The 14,557-nt window shown below is 47.3% G+C and overlaps 1 protein-coding gene across 2 annotated transcripts in view; it reads left to right on the top strand.

The window, feature by feature from the left end:
- Window positions 1-14,557, top strand: part of USP43 (ubiquitin specific peptidase 43) — a 62,478-nt gene that overhangs the window by 28,211 nt on the left and 19,710 nt on the right. Inside the window, exons 6-12 of one of the 2 annotated variants that reach the window (XM_045199155.3) lie at window positions 407-542; window positions 1,789-1,924; window positions 4,158-4,272; window positions 6,453-6,556; window positions 11,634-11,711; window positions 12,848-12,974; window positions 13,081-13,414. In XM_045199155.3, the coding sequence (XP_045055090.2) occupies window positions 407-542; window positions 1,789-1,924; window positions 4,158-4,272; window positions 6,453-6,556; window positions 11,634-11,711; window positions 12,848-12,974; window positions 13,081-13,414 (1,030 nt within the window). Of the gene's footprint in view, window positions 1-406; window positions 543-1,788; window positions 1,925-4,157; window positions 4,273-6,452; window positions 6,557-11,633; window positions 11,712-12,847; window positions 12,975-13,080; window positions 13,430-14,557 lie in introns of both variants that reach the window. The other variant, XM_053910744.2, reaches the window with a different exon arrangement.

The following is a 14,557-nucleotide window of genomic DNA, read 5'->3' as shown; positions in this document are numbered from 1 at the left end:
TACCTGTGCTTTACACTGTGCTTTAGTACTAAAAATAAGTAGTATTTCTCGCTAGCTACAAGGGACGAGAGGATAAAGGAGAGGTTTAAGCCTATCAGTCACTTTATTTTATTATTTTAAAAAATGTCAATTACTGTTCACACTCAATGTTATATTAGTTTCAGGCGTATAGCATTGTGGTCAGACATTTATTCAACTTACGAGGTGATCCCCCATAAGTCTAGTACCCATCTGACATGGTACATAGTTATTATGTTATGGCCTGTGTTCCCTGTGCTGTGCTTTGCATCTCTGGGACTGTTTTGTAACTGCAGATTTGTACTTCTTAATCCCTTCACTTTTAGATTTCTCATCTGTTAAGTTCCCTTTGAGGGATCGAGATGGAAAACGGTCCTTCCTCTTCCAGGTGATCTTGGTTGAGCTGTACCCCAGTGGGCTCCAGCGGTCCTTCTCTGATGAAGAGGACCTGAACTCTATTGCAGAGGAAGACAACGTGTATGCCTTCCGAGCCCCTCCACCGCCCAGCCAGGAGGTACTCTCAGGTACACTAGTGCTTGAACGTTATAGGTTACAGGTCTGAGACAGTGCTCATTGGGCACTAAGGCATACGACACTTACATTTTAGTACTTAGAACTGTCAGGCTTATTTTATCTGATATTTGTTGTACAGATGGTTGATTACTTAAAAATATTCAACTCATACAGGGGTTTTCCAGGCCTCATTGAATGTGAGCATCACCTAGGGGCTTGTTTAAACAGCTTTCTGAGCCCTACCCACAGAGTTTCTGATTCGTGGGGGCAGGGCCAGAGAATTTGCAGGGACAGCAAGTTCCCGGGCGGTACTGACGCTGCTGGCCCCAAGGCCGCACTTCGACAGTCACTAATCAGAACAGGTGCTGGGGGAATCTTTGCTTTCAGACTCCAGTGGTTCAAGGTCTGTGCTTAAAGTAATTTTATTACAAACTGGAGCGGTAGACGGGCAAAGAAGTTATTAAATGACCTTTTGTTAAAGGTTCCACTTCCCAATGCTTGCCTCTTCTGAACTTGAGACTGGCTGACATGGCCGATTCCTGTCAGTCTTACATTGCAGGTCAGTACACGTTTTGCCCCATCAGCCAGTCAGGAAGGCCCATATTTAGAGTGTGCTGTGCCCGTGGTGCCGTACACCCCCAGCAAATCCTGTGCCCCCGCCCCACATCCTCGCCAGCATCGGTGGCCGGCTGTGGGGTGTCTGAGGTTCTTCTGGGTCAACAGAGACATTCTGGGCAAGGTAATCTGGAACAGGACGTCGACCAGCCCTGAATATGTTATAACTCGGAGAAACAAGCCCTCGTTTGTAATCCAATCACAGGTGACACATCTCTGCCTTAAAAGTCAGATTTTCAGCACTGACTAGAAATTGAGGAAAGTCCGATTCCCCTACTTCCTCAAGGGTAACAATTCTTACGTTTTCTGTGTGCTTATTATGTTGGCTCTCTGATCAGATGGACAAACATTCAAAATAATTTTGGAATATTTTTCAGATTGGCTTTGAGAAGTGTTCATTATAATCTCTGCCTTATCTTTAAATTATTGGCTGAACACAACACAGATTCTCTACTAATTACATAATCTTTGTATGCCAGGTGCCAGGTGGCCATGAATCTTGTATCTCTTCCCCTAAAGTGCTCTAGTATCTCCCAGCAGTGGTGGAGAGAGGCTGAAAGAGAAAGAGGGCCTCGAGGAGCTGGGGTTTTGACCCAGCAAAGCTGTTCCATTAAGAATACAAATGCAGTTCTCTCTCCTCAGCTCATCCGCCTGGTCTGTCCATCTCTCCTCGTTTGGCAGCCCGTGAGGGCCAGCGACTATCCCTGCCCGCCCATAGTGAGAACAAGGTGCTAATCCTCTTCTGTAACTTGGTGGGGTCCGGGCAGCAGGCTAGCAGGTATGTTTAATTTCATCCTCCTTTTTATGTGATGTCTGGGATGCATAGACATGTACTGGAATTCTGTCTAGAATAATTCTAATTTGATAAAATTAAATATCCATTCCCGAAGTTAATCAACTAGGAGTACAGGATGGGGTACTTTCTGATCAAAAGATCAGAAATAACTGTTGTAAGCAGATGGCAAACATTGTCCTTAACAAACATTGAAAGCTTTCTGATGATTTCAGAAACAATTACTATTGCTCTCACCACTATTATTTTATACTGTGTTCTAAGGCCTGGGCAGTACTATAAGATAAAGGAAAAGAAACTGGCTATAAGAGGAGATACAGTTACCACTCTTTGCAGATTATATCATTGCCTGTCCAGGGAACCAAAAACTTGAAAGTGATTTAAACTAACAAAAGGGTTCAGGAAAGAGACTGGTTACATAACTAATATACAAAAGGAGATAGTTTCTTATAGAGTCCAAATAAAATGTTTAAAAGATATAACTCCCATCAAAATTTTTTAGATTGGTAAAATGTTTCTAAAATTTATCTAGAATCATAAACTTGAATAGCCAGAAAATATTGGGGGAGGGGAAAAAGGAAGAAGAGGGATTGCTCTATTAAAACAGAGTGAGGTTTTAGTTATTAAAATATTGTGATATAGGCAGAAGAATAGAAACTTAAATCAACAGAACAGAACAGGCCAAAGTATATTTAGATATTATATGATAAAAATGTTATATTTTATATTACTAGGTAGTGAATGAATTATTCAATATATAAGGCTGGGCTAATTGATTTATTTTTTAAGTTTATATAACCAATGTTTTACTTCCACTGTAAATTCACACATATAAATTCCAGGTTGATTAGAGAGGTAAGTCAGAGTAAGGGAAACCATAAAATAATTTGAAGATAACATAGAGACATATTTACATCTTGGAGTGGGGGCTATTTTAACACTGAAGTCAGGAGCTATATAGGAACAGGATAATGTTTTAAATACATTTCCAATTTTAAACTAAAAGCAAGTTTGAAAAGCAAAGCACAAAGAGGAAAAATATTTACATCCTGAGACAGATACAGGATTCATATCCATCACATAAAACTTGGCTCTCCAGTCAGCAAAATACTCTTAGTAAAATGTGCCTCAGAGATTAACATCAGTTCACAGAAGAAATACAAACTTCAGTTAAAATATTCAGCTTCATTAACTACTTGAAGAAATTCCGATTGCAAGAGCAAGCTGCCACACTTAACTTTTGAGATTGTTAAAGAACTTTTAAAACCTGGCGCTACTCACTCTGGGCGACTCATGACTCTGGGCGAACGTCAAGGGATTGGGGCCCGCCCCTCAGTGGGAAAGCTGTGGCGTTTCTGGGGGCAGCTGGGGAATAGACAGCTTTGCATTTCTACTTCTGCAACTTTATCCCAAAGAAACAATTGGTCATGTGCACCCAAAGGCATATGTATAAGCATATGTGTAGTTTCTGTTATAAGCAAGCATTGTTTAAATAAAAAGTTGGAAGCAACCTGAATGACTCATTAACGACAGAGGATAAGGAAAACAAACCTTTCTGTCCGTACGGCTGTGGACGGCACAGCGCTCTCGCCTGTCCAGATACACCGCCTCCGATCTGTGCTGGTTTAGCAAAGTCCATTCAACAGTTTCCCATTCGTAGCCCATTGGGTCTTCACCCAACCTGTGCGGTGTGGCCATGGAGCAATCAGTGGTCAGTGATGTGTCCAGAGTCACCCATGGCTGTGCTAGAACTGGTGGCCGCAGCCACATCTGGCATCCTCAGCATTAGAAGCCCACTGCTGTCTGTTCACCAGATTGGGGTACGAAAAACATTCCCAGTTATGAGAATAAATCTGATGCACAAAACCAGCAGCGCCAGCTGGACTGGGTTTCCTCTGGGTTTACCTCCGCCTTGGTTTCCTCTGGCTGCGGTGTGCCCTTCCTCTCCTCTCCACGGTGGGGAAGAACTTCCCAGCGCTGATCCCTTGGAGCTGTCTGTTTTACGTTGCAGCGTCTCTCCGTGGCTTTCTGTCTCTGGGCCCCTGTTCACACCCCAGTGTCTCCATTTGCAGCAGAGTTCTCCCGCAATTTTGTATTATGCTTGGTGTTTAACTCTGATCCAGTGGAGAGGTGCCTTCGAGTAGAGCATAGGCTCACAGCTGTTGGGTGTTGGTGATTTTTCCTTTGCTGAGATAATCCGATGTCCTTGGATTGTCAGATTTGGGCCACCCTTCCTGATAAGGGAAGACAGAACCATTTCCTGGGCCCAGCTCCAGCAACGCATCCTCAGTAATGTCCGCTACCTCATGAAGAGCGAGGCCCTGGGACAGCAGGTCAGTGTGTGTGTGTGTTGGGACGGGTGGAGGTGGGGTAGAAAGCTAGGAATAGCGCAGGAGAGATGAGAATTTGCTGTTAACGAGTACTCACACTGTTGTATAAAACAACTTTGGTTTATGTGCAAGGAAACGACCAACGGATGACCTGTAGTGTTTCACTCTCTACAGCATTGCAGAAGAACCTTCATGGACAAAGCTTTTTCCTTATTAAATCTAACAAAACACCATTGGAATAAAGAGTGGGATTTACGTAATTCTTCTGAATTTTGTGTATTTTTGGCTTACCATAGTTCTTCCTAGAGGATAGCTTGTTGTAATAAATTGTAACTTTTATGTTTGGATCAGAAATTTCAAGGGACTTCAGATATAACTTCTGTGGAAAATAAACATTGATGTTTATGTCCAAATATGAAAACCGATATAGTAAAATAATGTTGTCCAGTTTTTGAAAAAAACTGAGATAGAAACTCAAGGGAAAACACCTTTTTGCCTTGCTCATTTATCTATTCTCAGGTTGGTAGTTTTCAAGTGAAAACAACAGCTTTCCAATCCATCCCCTTCAGCCTCTGTAGTATCAGAAAGGTTTCCAATGGCTGCCTGGCACGGGTGCTGACATTTTTAGGGGTAGGTCAGTGGCCTCCGAACTTTGTTTTTCCCCGACTGTTCTCTTAGGAAGAACTTTGCTTTTGGGAGATGCACCAATGCTCATTTCAGTGGTCATTCTTTATCATTCAAGCTCCCTCGGGCACAGAGAAAACCACTGAATTTAGGGTTTACCCCAGGCATCCCTGTGTTAAGGTCCTTCCCCCTATTTGAGCCTATCATGGTCTCCAAGGGATTTTGCTCTCTGTTCTGCCCAGCAGATCTGCCACTGTGCTCAAATTAAAAGCATGGACTTCTCTCTAAGTAGGTCACAATATCTAGGAATAGCTTTAGCCTTCCCCCAAACCCTGTGTTCCTGATTCTTGAAAGTGGGTGAAACCACAGCCATGTGACCGTTGAACTCTGCTGGCCTCATTCTGCACCTGGACACACATGTGCTTTGGCCTCTGTGCCTCTACAGTCATTTTGAGTTTAGAAACCAGTCAGCAAGCCAAGGTGCCAGCAAAATTCTAATACAGGTAGCCTCCCAGTCAGCTATGGTTGCTTGTCCACAGTCACTGGTGAATGTGTGATTGGACATAATTTTCTGCCGTATTCTAAATGGTTGTGAGCTTCCCAGGCTCGCCCACCCGTTTAATTCATAATGCTTTTAGTAATCTAGTTAATACTGGCTTACTATGGTAATAATTTAGAAAGAATACATTCAGAATTCACAACACTGAACTGAAGATATTAAAAATAGTGAACATATATTGGAGGCTGTAGGCAAGAATAGAGGACAGGAAAGTGTCTTTTACAAAAATGACCAATTTGCTGGATGGCCTTAATTTGAATGAATTATAAAAAAAAAAAAGAGGTTTATGCCCTGGGCGGATGGCTCAGTGGGTTGGAGTGTTGTCCTGTACACCAAAATGTTGTGGGTTCGATCCCGGATCAGGGCACACACCTAGGTTACGGGTCCGATCCCTGGTCAGGGTGCATATGGGAGGCAACCGGTCAATGTGCCTCTCTCACACTGATGTTTCTCCCTCTTTAAAATCAGTCAAAAAAAACCCCACCACATCCTCAGGTGAGGATTAAAAAAATTTTTTAAAAACCCACAGTATTTTTTTTATATGGCTTATTTTGAAGTGTTTACTTAGCATTTGGTATGTAAAATGTACACTAATTTGCTTTTAGATTATTGGCTCATTTTGGTAATTTGGTGGTGATAATTACCTGAACGTAATTTAAATTACCTATTAATAACTCATTAGCATAACTGCCTTATTTTTCCAATGACTGTGCCAGCTCCTGCTCCAATTAAGCACAAGTTATTTAAAAACAGCATGTTTACCCTCAGGAAATGGAACGTGTTAGCAGCATTAGATTCTGTGTTAGTAGAGACAGTGCGTGTCATCAGAGTCAGACGAGCCTTCCCATCTCTAGGTTTTGAATACTGATCATTGAGGGGATATTCAAAATAGACTTAAAAGAAAAAGAATTACATTTTTTGAGTAATTTATTTGTGCTTAAGAGTCTAATTTAAATCAGCATGCCTGATGACCCACCCTCCCCTGTGTTGGTCTTGGCAGAACCCAGGGTCGCTGTTCTCCATCCGGGTTGTGGGGCAGTCCCTGGCCTGGAGCTACTTGTCCCCACAGGACAGCAGGCCCCTCTGTCACTGGGCAGTTGACAGGTAAGGGGATGTTCCAGATTTGGTAAGAGAATGAATGTGATCTTATTTGACTAGACCCCTTTGAGAGGAGGCGTCAACAAGGGTGGTAACATTCTCAGCTGCTCTCGGTCACTTCCCTCTCAGCGCCTGCCACCGGGTTAGCTCCTCCTACACATTCTGCGCTTGCAGCCCTTATGTCTAGAGACCTAGTCCGATGGCCACGGCAAAGATGAGATGCTAGGGTTCCCAGAGATCTCAGCTAACTGGCTCACACGCACACAGCTAGTTAATGGCTGAAGCTGAATTTGAACCCAGATCTGATTGAAAAACCCAAATTCACTCAATTAGTCATGCTACTGAATTCAACCTGAATCCCTCTGTAGGGCAGGGGAGAATTCTGCCACTGATCCATTGGCCCCAAACTGGGGAAGGCTGTGGCCTGTGGTTGAGGACTGAACCAGCGTGGCCGTGTCTCCGCTGGTTCTGATGCCCTGACTCTCCACAGGCCTGCACCACAGCCTCCCGCTGGGTACGGCCTGGCCGGGCAGCCTATAGGCAGCCCAGCAGCCAACAGGCAGTCTGCTCATTTCCCACAAAGTTCTCAGTAAGGTTGTCCTGTTTCCTGGCTTGGCCAACCCAACCTGACTGAATCCATAGTATAGGTGCGATATTTTGGTTTATAATAAGAAATATATATTTGGGGTTCCCAGCTCTGACACAGAGTTCCTAAAACCCTTGGAATTTCCTAGATGATAAAAGCATTAAAGATATCCTGTTATTATTCATAATAAACCCAAGTTTGTGTTAATGAGGTTACTACTGGAAAGCACCTAAGGGTGGGGCTGTTTGCCAGGAGAACCAACCACGTGATTAGAGGTGTGGAACTTTCAGTCCCATCCCCCTGACCTTGGGGAGGGGGTGAAGGGCTGGAGGTTGAATCTGTCCCCAGTGGCTACTGATTTACTCAGTCATGACTGTGTAATGAAGTCTCTATAAAAACGCAAAAGGACATTATTTAGGGAGCTCCCGGACTGATGAACACGTGGAGGTGCTGGGAGAGGGCAACCTGGAGAGGGTGTGCGTGCTCCCTGCCCCTTCCCACATACCTTGTCCTACGCACGCATCTCTTCCATCTCTCTGTTCCCGAGCTACAACAGACTGGGGATCTAGTTAGTAAACTGTTCCTCTGAGTTCCGTAAGCTGCTGTAAGCAAATCAATTGAACCCAAGGAGGGGATCCCTGGACCTTCCAATCTGTTATTGGGCCAGTCAGGAGCACAGGCGACAACTTGAACTTGCCATTGGTGTCTGAGGCGGGGGAGGGGTGCTGAGAGTCTTACAGGACTGAGCCTTAACTTGTGGGATCTGATGCTGTCTCCAGACAGACAGTTCAGGATTGATTTAATTGCTTGGTGGTATGGAAAAAATAAAACGTTGGGACTGGTGTCAAAATCTGATTCGGCGTCAGACCGTGATAGAGAAGGGCCCCTCCCTTTGTAAGGGGACCAGGAACCAGGGTGAGGGTAAGCCAGGAAGTTCTGTGCCCTACACCCCATCTGCACTCTCCTTGACTGGTAGCTGCTACACAGAGTTAGGGAGGCAGGAGAAATGTCAGCCAGGGCCTGCTTGGGTCTGACCAGAAGAGAGAGCCTGGGGGTGAGGCTGAGGCTCTGAGAAGAGCCCCCCACCCCCCCGCCACTGTGTTCACCCTAAAGAAGAAAACTGCTACTCAGAGTATGTTCCACAGAATACCAGCTGATTCAGAGAAGAACTTGAGAGGAAACTTTTGAAAGCATTAAAGCAATATTGATAGAGCAATTTAAAATATGAATGTATGAATATAATAATTTTTTTAAAAATTGAACTTGTATTTTGTATGCCTCTCCTCCCCCTGCCATTACAGTTTTATTATATTTTACAAAAGTATTAATCTGCACTGGTTTGGAAATAAACCAAGGAACGGTCTCTCACTACAGTTAGTTTGGGAAGCACTCTGCAAGTTGGCTGTGCTGAAGGGAGCCCGCCCCTCAGGCTCCAGCCCTCTGGTTACACTTCCTCTGTGCCCAGCCTGTCCCTGAAGGCTGGCCCTACCTCTGCCTCACCTTTCCCCCTCCTCACTTGGGCAACTCTCCCTCCACTACCCCAGCACCCCATCATCCTCCTAGAAATTTCTTTCTTAAAATTGTGGCAAAATACACAAAACATATAATTTACCATCTTAACCACTTTCAAGTGGACCACTCAATAAAGTTAATTAAGTACGTGTACTTTGTTGTGCAAACATCACCACTATTCATCTTCAGAACTTTTCTCATCTTCCGAAACTGAAAGTCTCTCCTCTTTAATCGGTAACTCCCCATCCCCCGCCCCTCAGCCCGTGACAACCAGCGCTCCACTTTCTGCCTCTGCGAATCCGACTGCTCGAGGCAGCGCATGTAAGTGGAGCCCTACAGTATTGTCCTTCTGTGGTTGCCTTATTGCACTTGGTACAGTCTTCAAGGTTCATCCACATTGCAGCGTGTGTCAGGATTTCCTTTGTTTATAAGGCTGAATAATAATTCATTGTATGAGTATACCATGTCTTGTTTATCTTCTAGAAGTTTCTTTGTGTCCTTGAAGTGTATCTCTCCCTCTCTGGGACCCTTAAATATTGTCGGGCCTCAGTACCCCACTCCCACCCCCTACACACTCCCTCCACGTTCCACCCCTGAAATACCTTGCCTTGGGTCTCCCTACCACCCTTAGGTCCAGGTCTCTCAGCTCTCTACCTCCAGCCTAGATTTTTATCTGGGATACAGACCCACGTGGCTTACTTAAATGTCTCATAGACATGAACACTAAACATTTGCCAATCTGAACTCTTCCTGGCCAAGGCTTTTCTCTCCCTGTCTTCTGTGACTAAAGATAACCACCATCTACTCAGTGACCTAAGCTGATGACCAGGGACTTACCCTTGATTTCTTCTCTCTTCTTGCTTTCTCCTTAAATTTGATCCACCATCAAGTCTTCTTGTTTCAAGTCTGGGTGACTCCTCAGACCTGTTCCTTCCTTTCTACCTTCTCGATCGGTGCCTGAATTCAGGTCCTTATCACCTCTTAGCTGGATGCCCCAGAACCTCCACTCTGACATACCTCCCCTCTCATCCATCTGCTATATCTGCCCGTTTAAAACCTTTCAGTGGCCCACAGGGTAGAGTCCACACCTCCAAGGGTGGCATTCAAAGTCTTCCGTCTCTCTGAGGTCTGGGCCCACCCTCTCACCGTGTGGCCTCCCCTCCCCTGGCCTCCGCTCCTCATTCCAGCACATACCATACCCTAGGCTCCCCCTGAGCCCCCTGCCTGTACAACCCTTTGACCCTTTCCCCTCACCACTCACCATGGACCTGGACAACTCCCTCTCCCCCTTGCGGGGTGTCTTCTCTGGTCTCCAGAGCATCCTGGGTGCACTTCCTCTGAGTCCCCTCAGCACCCTGGCACATCGCTTTGCACACCTCTCCCATCAGACTTAGCTCCTTCAGGGTAGAGATCATGTCCCGGTGCTGCTTGGAATCGCACCCTGCCGTAAAGTCAAATACTGCCCTAGTTCCCATTTGAGTGAGAAGCGGACTTCAGGTCACACGCACGCTTCTCCCCTTCGTGTGGCCTATGGGGCTTTGTGTAACAGAGTTAAAGTCTGAAGGTGCCAATTCTCCTCTTCCACCCCGCAGCTGAGACTCCAGTTGAAAAGGAGACTGAGGACTGAGGCAGAAAGAGGTCAGCATGCTAGGTTTATGAGATGATCCTTCACTGGTTAAAGGATGTGGCTTAGACATGAGTCCAATGTGAGCTTTTGACTAGGTTCCCTAGAACTAAATACCCCCACCCCACAGCAAGGCAGGTCTCCCCAGTTGTGGAAATGGAGAATCTGAGGGTACTAAAGAAGGAGGCTTAGATGTAGGGCGGCGAACGGGCTCCCTGGTGTGTCTCCTCTGAATTGAACATACGCCCCGATCTGCCAGCCTTCCACCTGCAGGGACAGAGCTGTTGCCAGGAAGCCCAGGACACAGATGAAAGGATGGCAGCCTTAGGCTGTAGGGAATAGTGAGCAGGAAGGGTGAACTGATCACCTATCCCCCGACCCCGTCAACTAGATAAGGGGCTGCTTCTCCTCTTTAGGGGGACTGAAGCGGATGAAGAAGGAGACGATCATGCTTGTGGCTTAGTTCCCCTCAGTCTACAGAAGGGTGAGGGAGGGTGATCACTCTTCATCTGGAATGATAAGCTGGGAGGGCTTCTCCCAGGTATACCTTGTTCCTTGCTCCCTTCTGGCTCTTGTTCTTCGGATGGTGCCACACCCCCACCCCAGACCTGGTGCTGCTCACCCACAGGGTTTCCTACCTTCCACGAGCCCAAACCCTGTTTTTGAATCATCCTAGTGTCAGGGACTCATGTGACATCCCTACTTTTTTATTACAGTGCATTCTAAGCATCTTTAGGTACAGACTCCCCCAGCACTTGCATGTGTCTTATTGATTTGGGGGCAAAGCCTCACGTCCTCCATGCTCTTCTTGACTTATCTCTTCTGTGTTAAGAACAACCTACCTTTTCTTGGCTGAGGTTGAGCTGAGCCCAAGTAGCTGGGAAGAGCTGTAGATTGATCCACACAGAGAGTTTCTAGGTATTTGAGGGTCTGAAAGAGAAGACCTTTTAGGGTGTGGAGGTGGCCCACAGGGTGCTCCTGCCACATCGTGGTAGAGGAGAGTTAGCTCATTTTAGGCATCATCAGAATGGGGATTTGTGTAGGACATTCAAGTGAACTGCCCTGTAGACACCGAGAAAGTTCTGGGGTGCAGTGGGAGAGCTGATCCGTGTCCTCACAGTCACCCAGCTCCTCAGAGCTCACAAGCTCCCACAGGAGCAAGTGGAGCCTATTCAGAGGTAGATTAGGGCTAAGCCTTCAGTAGACAGCAGCTCGTCAGATACCTGACCTCAGTTTTCACTCATCGTTGGGCATTTCTGTTTGGAACATCAGTCCTGGGGGCGGAGGGAGACCTTTGAACCCTGCCGAGATGTGGGGAGCAGGCCTCATGCTTTCTGATGGGCTCCTTGTTCTCTCTTCAGGGCTTTGCACCTCAGGAAGCCAGGAGGCCCCCCACACGTCAAACTGGCTGTCGAGTGGGACAGCTGTGTCAAGGAGCGGTGAGTTCGATGGGATTTGGCTCCAGCAGAGAGAGATGGGGCCGGGCCGTGCAAAGCCCTCCTGTGCCCAGTTTCCCCAGTGACTGTCAGGCAGTATGCATGTCTCCCTGATGCCATGCGATCCATGCCTCTGAGAAACCCAAATGGTAGTTGTAGGTAAACAACAGTGATCCTACAGGCAGACCGAGAAGATATTGGGGGTTCGGTTCCAGACCACCACAATAAAGCAAATATCGCAATAAAGTGAGTTGTAATCTTTTTGCTGGTGGAGGGTCTTGCCTTTGATTCGTACAAAACATCTGTGAAGTGCAATAAAAGCAGACATGCCTGTGGTGGTAGTAACGATAGTGGTGGGTGGTATTAGTGGTGGTGACAGTAGTCGGAGTAAACTGGCACGTGATGCTTACTCACCCTCCTGTGCTAGCCGTTGCCTGGAGCACTTTATGTATTTGCAATTTATTTGATCATTATTACATTCTGTGAGGTGGGTGCTACTGTAATCTACCTTTTCAAGTGTGGAAACTGAGGCACAGAGAGGTTAAACAGGTGCACAGTGTCACATAGCTCCTGCATGACACAGCCGGGATTTGAACCTGTATCGTCCTGCTCTAGACCACACTCTTAATCACTAAACTTGGCTGCTTCTGTGACACCAAGTGCATCAGCCCTACTTTGAAAAAGGACACTGTTCAGTTTAGCAAGTATGTTTTTTTAATCCTCACCTGAGGATATGTTTTTATTGATTTGAGAGAGAGAGAGATCAATGTGATAGAGAAACACTGATTGGTCGCCTTCCGTACACACCCAGACTGGGAATCGGACTCACAAGCTTTGGTTATACGGGACAATGCTCCAACCAAGTGAGTCACCTGGCCAGGGCCCAGCAAGTATTTATTAACCTCCTACTAGGTGGTGGGCCCTGTGCTGGGATGGGGAAACAGACAAGTAAGCCAAGGATGTGGGCACCCGTGGAGTGGCGGGGCGGACAGAGAGTCCCAGTACAGGAGGGTGAGTGCTGAGTCAGTATGTAGGCATGAGGTTCAAGCAGGGCACTTCGCCTCATCACTATGAGCAGAGACTTAGGAGAGGCCCCCTGGAGGTGGGAAGCCTGAAGGTCGTTGGTTTTCCCTCCGCAGCCTGTTCGGGAGCCTGCAGGAGGAGCGGGTCCAGGAGGCGGACAGTGTGTGGCGGCAGCAGCAGGCGCACCAGCAGCACAGCTGTACCTTGGACGAATGTTTTCAGTTCTACACCAAGGAGGAGCAGGTCCTGCATTGGGGGTCTGCTCCCTGGCTAGGAGGCGGGCTGGTGCCTTTTAGTGGGTGGGCCCAATGCTGAGGGGGCCTCACAGTCCTGGTGGCTTCCTTTGCAGCTGGCCCAGGACGATGCGTGGAAGTGCCCCCACTGCAAAGCCCTCCAGCAGGGCATGGTGAAGCTGAGTCTGTGGACCCTGCCTGACATCCTCATCATCCACCTTAAGAGGTTCTGTCAAGTGGGTGAGAGAAGAAACAAGCTCTCCACGCTGGTGAAGTTTCCCCTCTGCAGCCTCAACATGGCTCCTCACGTAGCCCAGAGGAGTGCTGGTGCCAAGCCCGCACCTGGGCCCTGGCCTGCCTGGAAGCAGCCAGCCTGCCTGCCCACCAACTACCCGCTGGACTTTCTGTACGACCTGTATGCTGTCTGCAACCACCACGGCAGTCTGCAAGGTGGGCATTACACAGGTGAGCTTTACCTCTTGGCTGCTGGCTGCCATGGCCATGTGTCGTGGATGTGGCCTGGGTCTCAGGTTGCCCCGAGAAGAGGCACTCCTGGAATGCTCAGCACACTCAGGCACCGACGTGAGCTGAGCCCTCGCTCACTGCACACCAGGCATCTGCCACAGGGCACGGGGCCTGGGCCAAGCCACAGAGTTGAGTTAAGTTGGTGGTTGGAATATAGAGTTAGTGATGGCCTGAAGTTTTGACCATTTCGAGTATGGGAGGGTAATTGTTAGAACCGAGAGTGATGTTTATCCTCACCTGTGAGTCAATACAAGGACTCTTTCTTACCTGTAGATTTTTTATTTCCATGGGGTATGGTTAACTGTTACCCTTCAGAGGAACTTGGGAGAAGCAGACGAATGAAGGACAGAAACAAAGAGCTGGGTGACTTGTTCAGTCGTCCTTCATCACATACCGAAGTCTGTTCTAGAACAACACAAATTATTTCATTTTTTAAAAATGCTTTAAAATACTAGTTTTTCAAAAAGTTCACTGTTGTAGTGCACTAATGGAGGACACTGGGCTGCAGAGAAATCTGTGATCATCACTCATTTATTCTGTGACAAATATTTATTAAGTGCTCGTTCTATGCCGGACCCTGTGCTGGAGCTCCAGTGCTGAGCAAGACAGATGTGAATCCTGACTTCCTGGGCCTTCAGGCTGATCTCAGGCACAGACAGTGAAGGGGGCTTGCCACTCTGGCACTTCCACTACCTGGCATTATGAAAAAGTGACAGGCGGCATAGGTAGACACACTACGCCTCCTCCCACAACCAGAACTGACAGAAATCGAATGGCAAGGAAGTCTGACACCAAGGAAATAAAAAATAAACATTCATCCAGACCGGTAGGAGTGGTGGAGACAGGCAGCCGGGGCGGAGAGGACTCGCATGACCGTGTCGGGACCGAGACTGGCGGAGTGTGGGACGAACGGGGCAGGCAGTCTGACCACTAGCAGACCCTGCGGCCCTACAGTCGCGCAGATAGGCTGAGAGGGCTGGACTCAGAGTGGCAGAGAATGGGGCAGGCAAACCTGCGGGTAGCACCCCGCAGCCCCACATTCGCGCACAGATAAACTGGACAAACGGG

This window comes from Desmodus rotundus, chromosome 9 (assembly GCF_022682495.2).
Source record: "Desmodus rotundus isolate HL8 chromosome 9, HLdesRot8A.1, whole genome shotgun sequence".
Taxonomy (NCBI): domain Eukaryota; kingdom Metazoa; phylum Chordata; class Mammalia; order Chiroptera; family Phyllostomidae; genus Desmodus; species Desmodus rotundus.
This window is presented reverse-complemented; position numbering and strand designations above follow the sequence as displayed.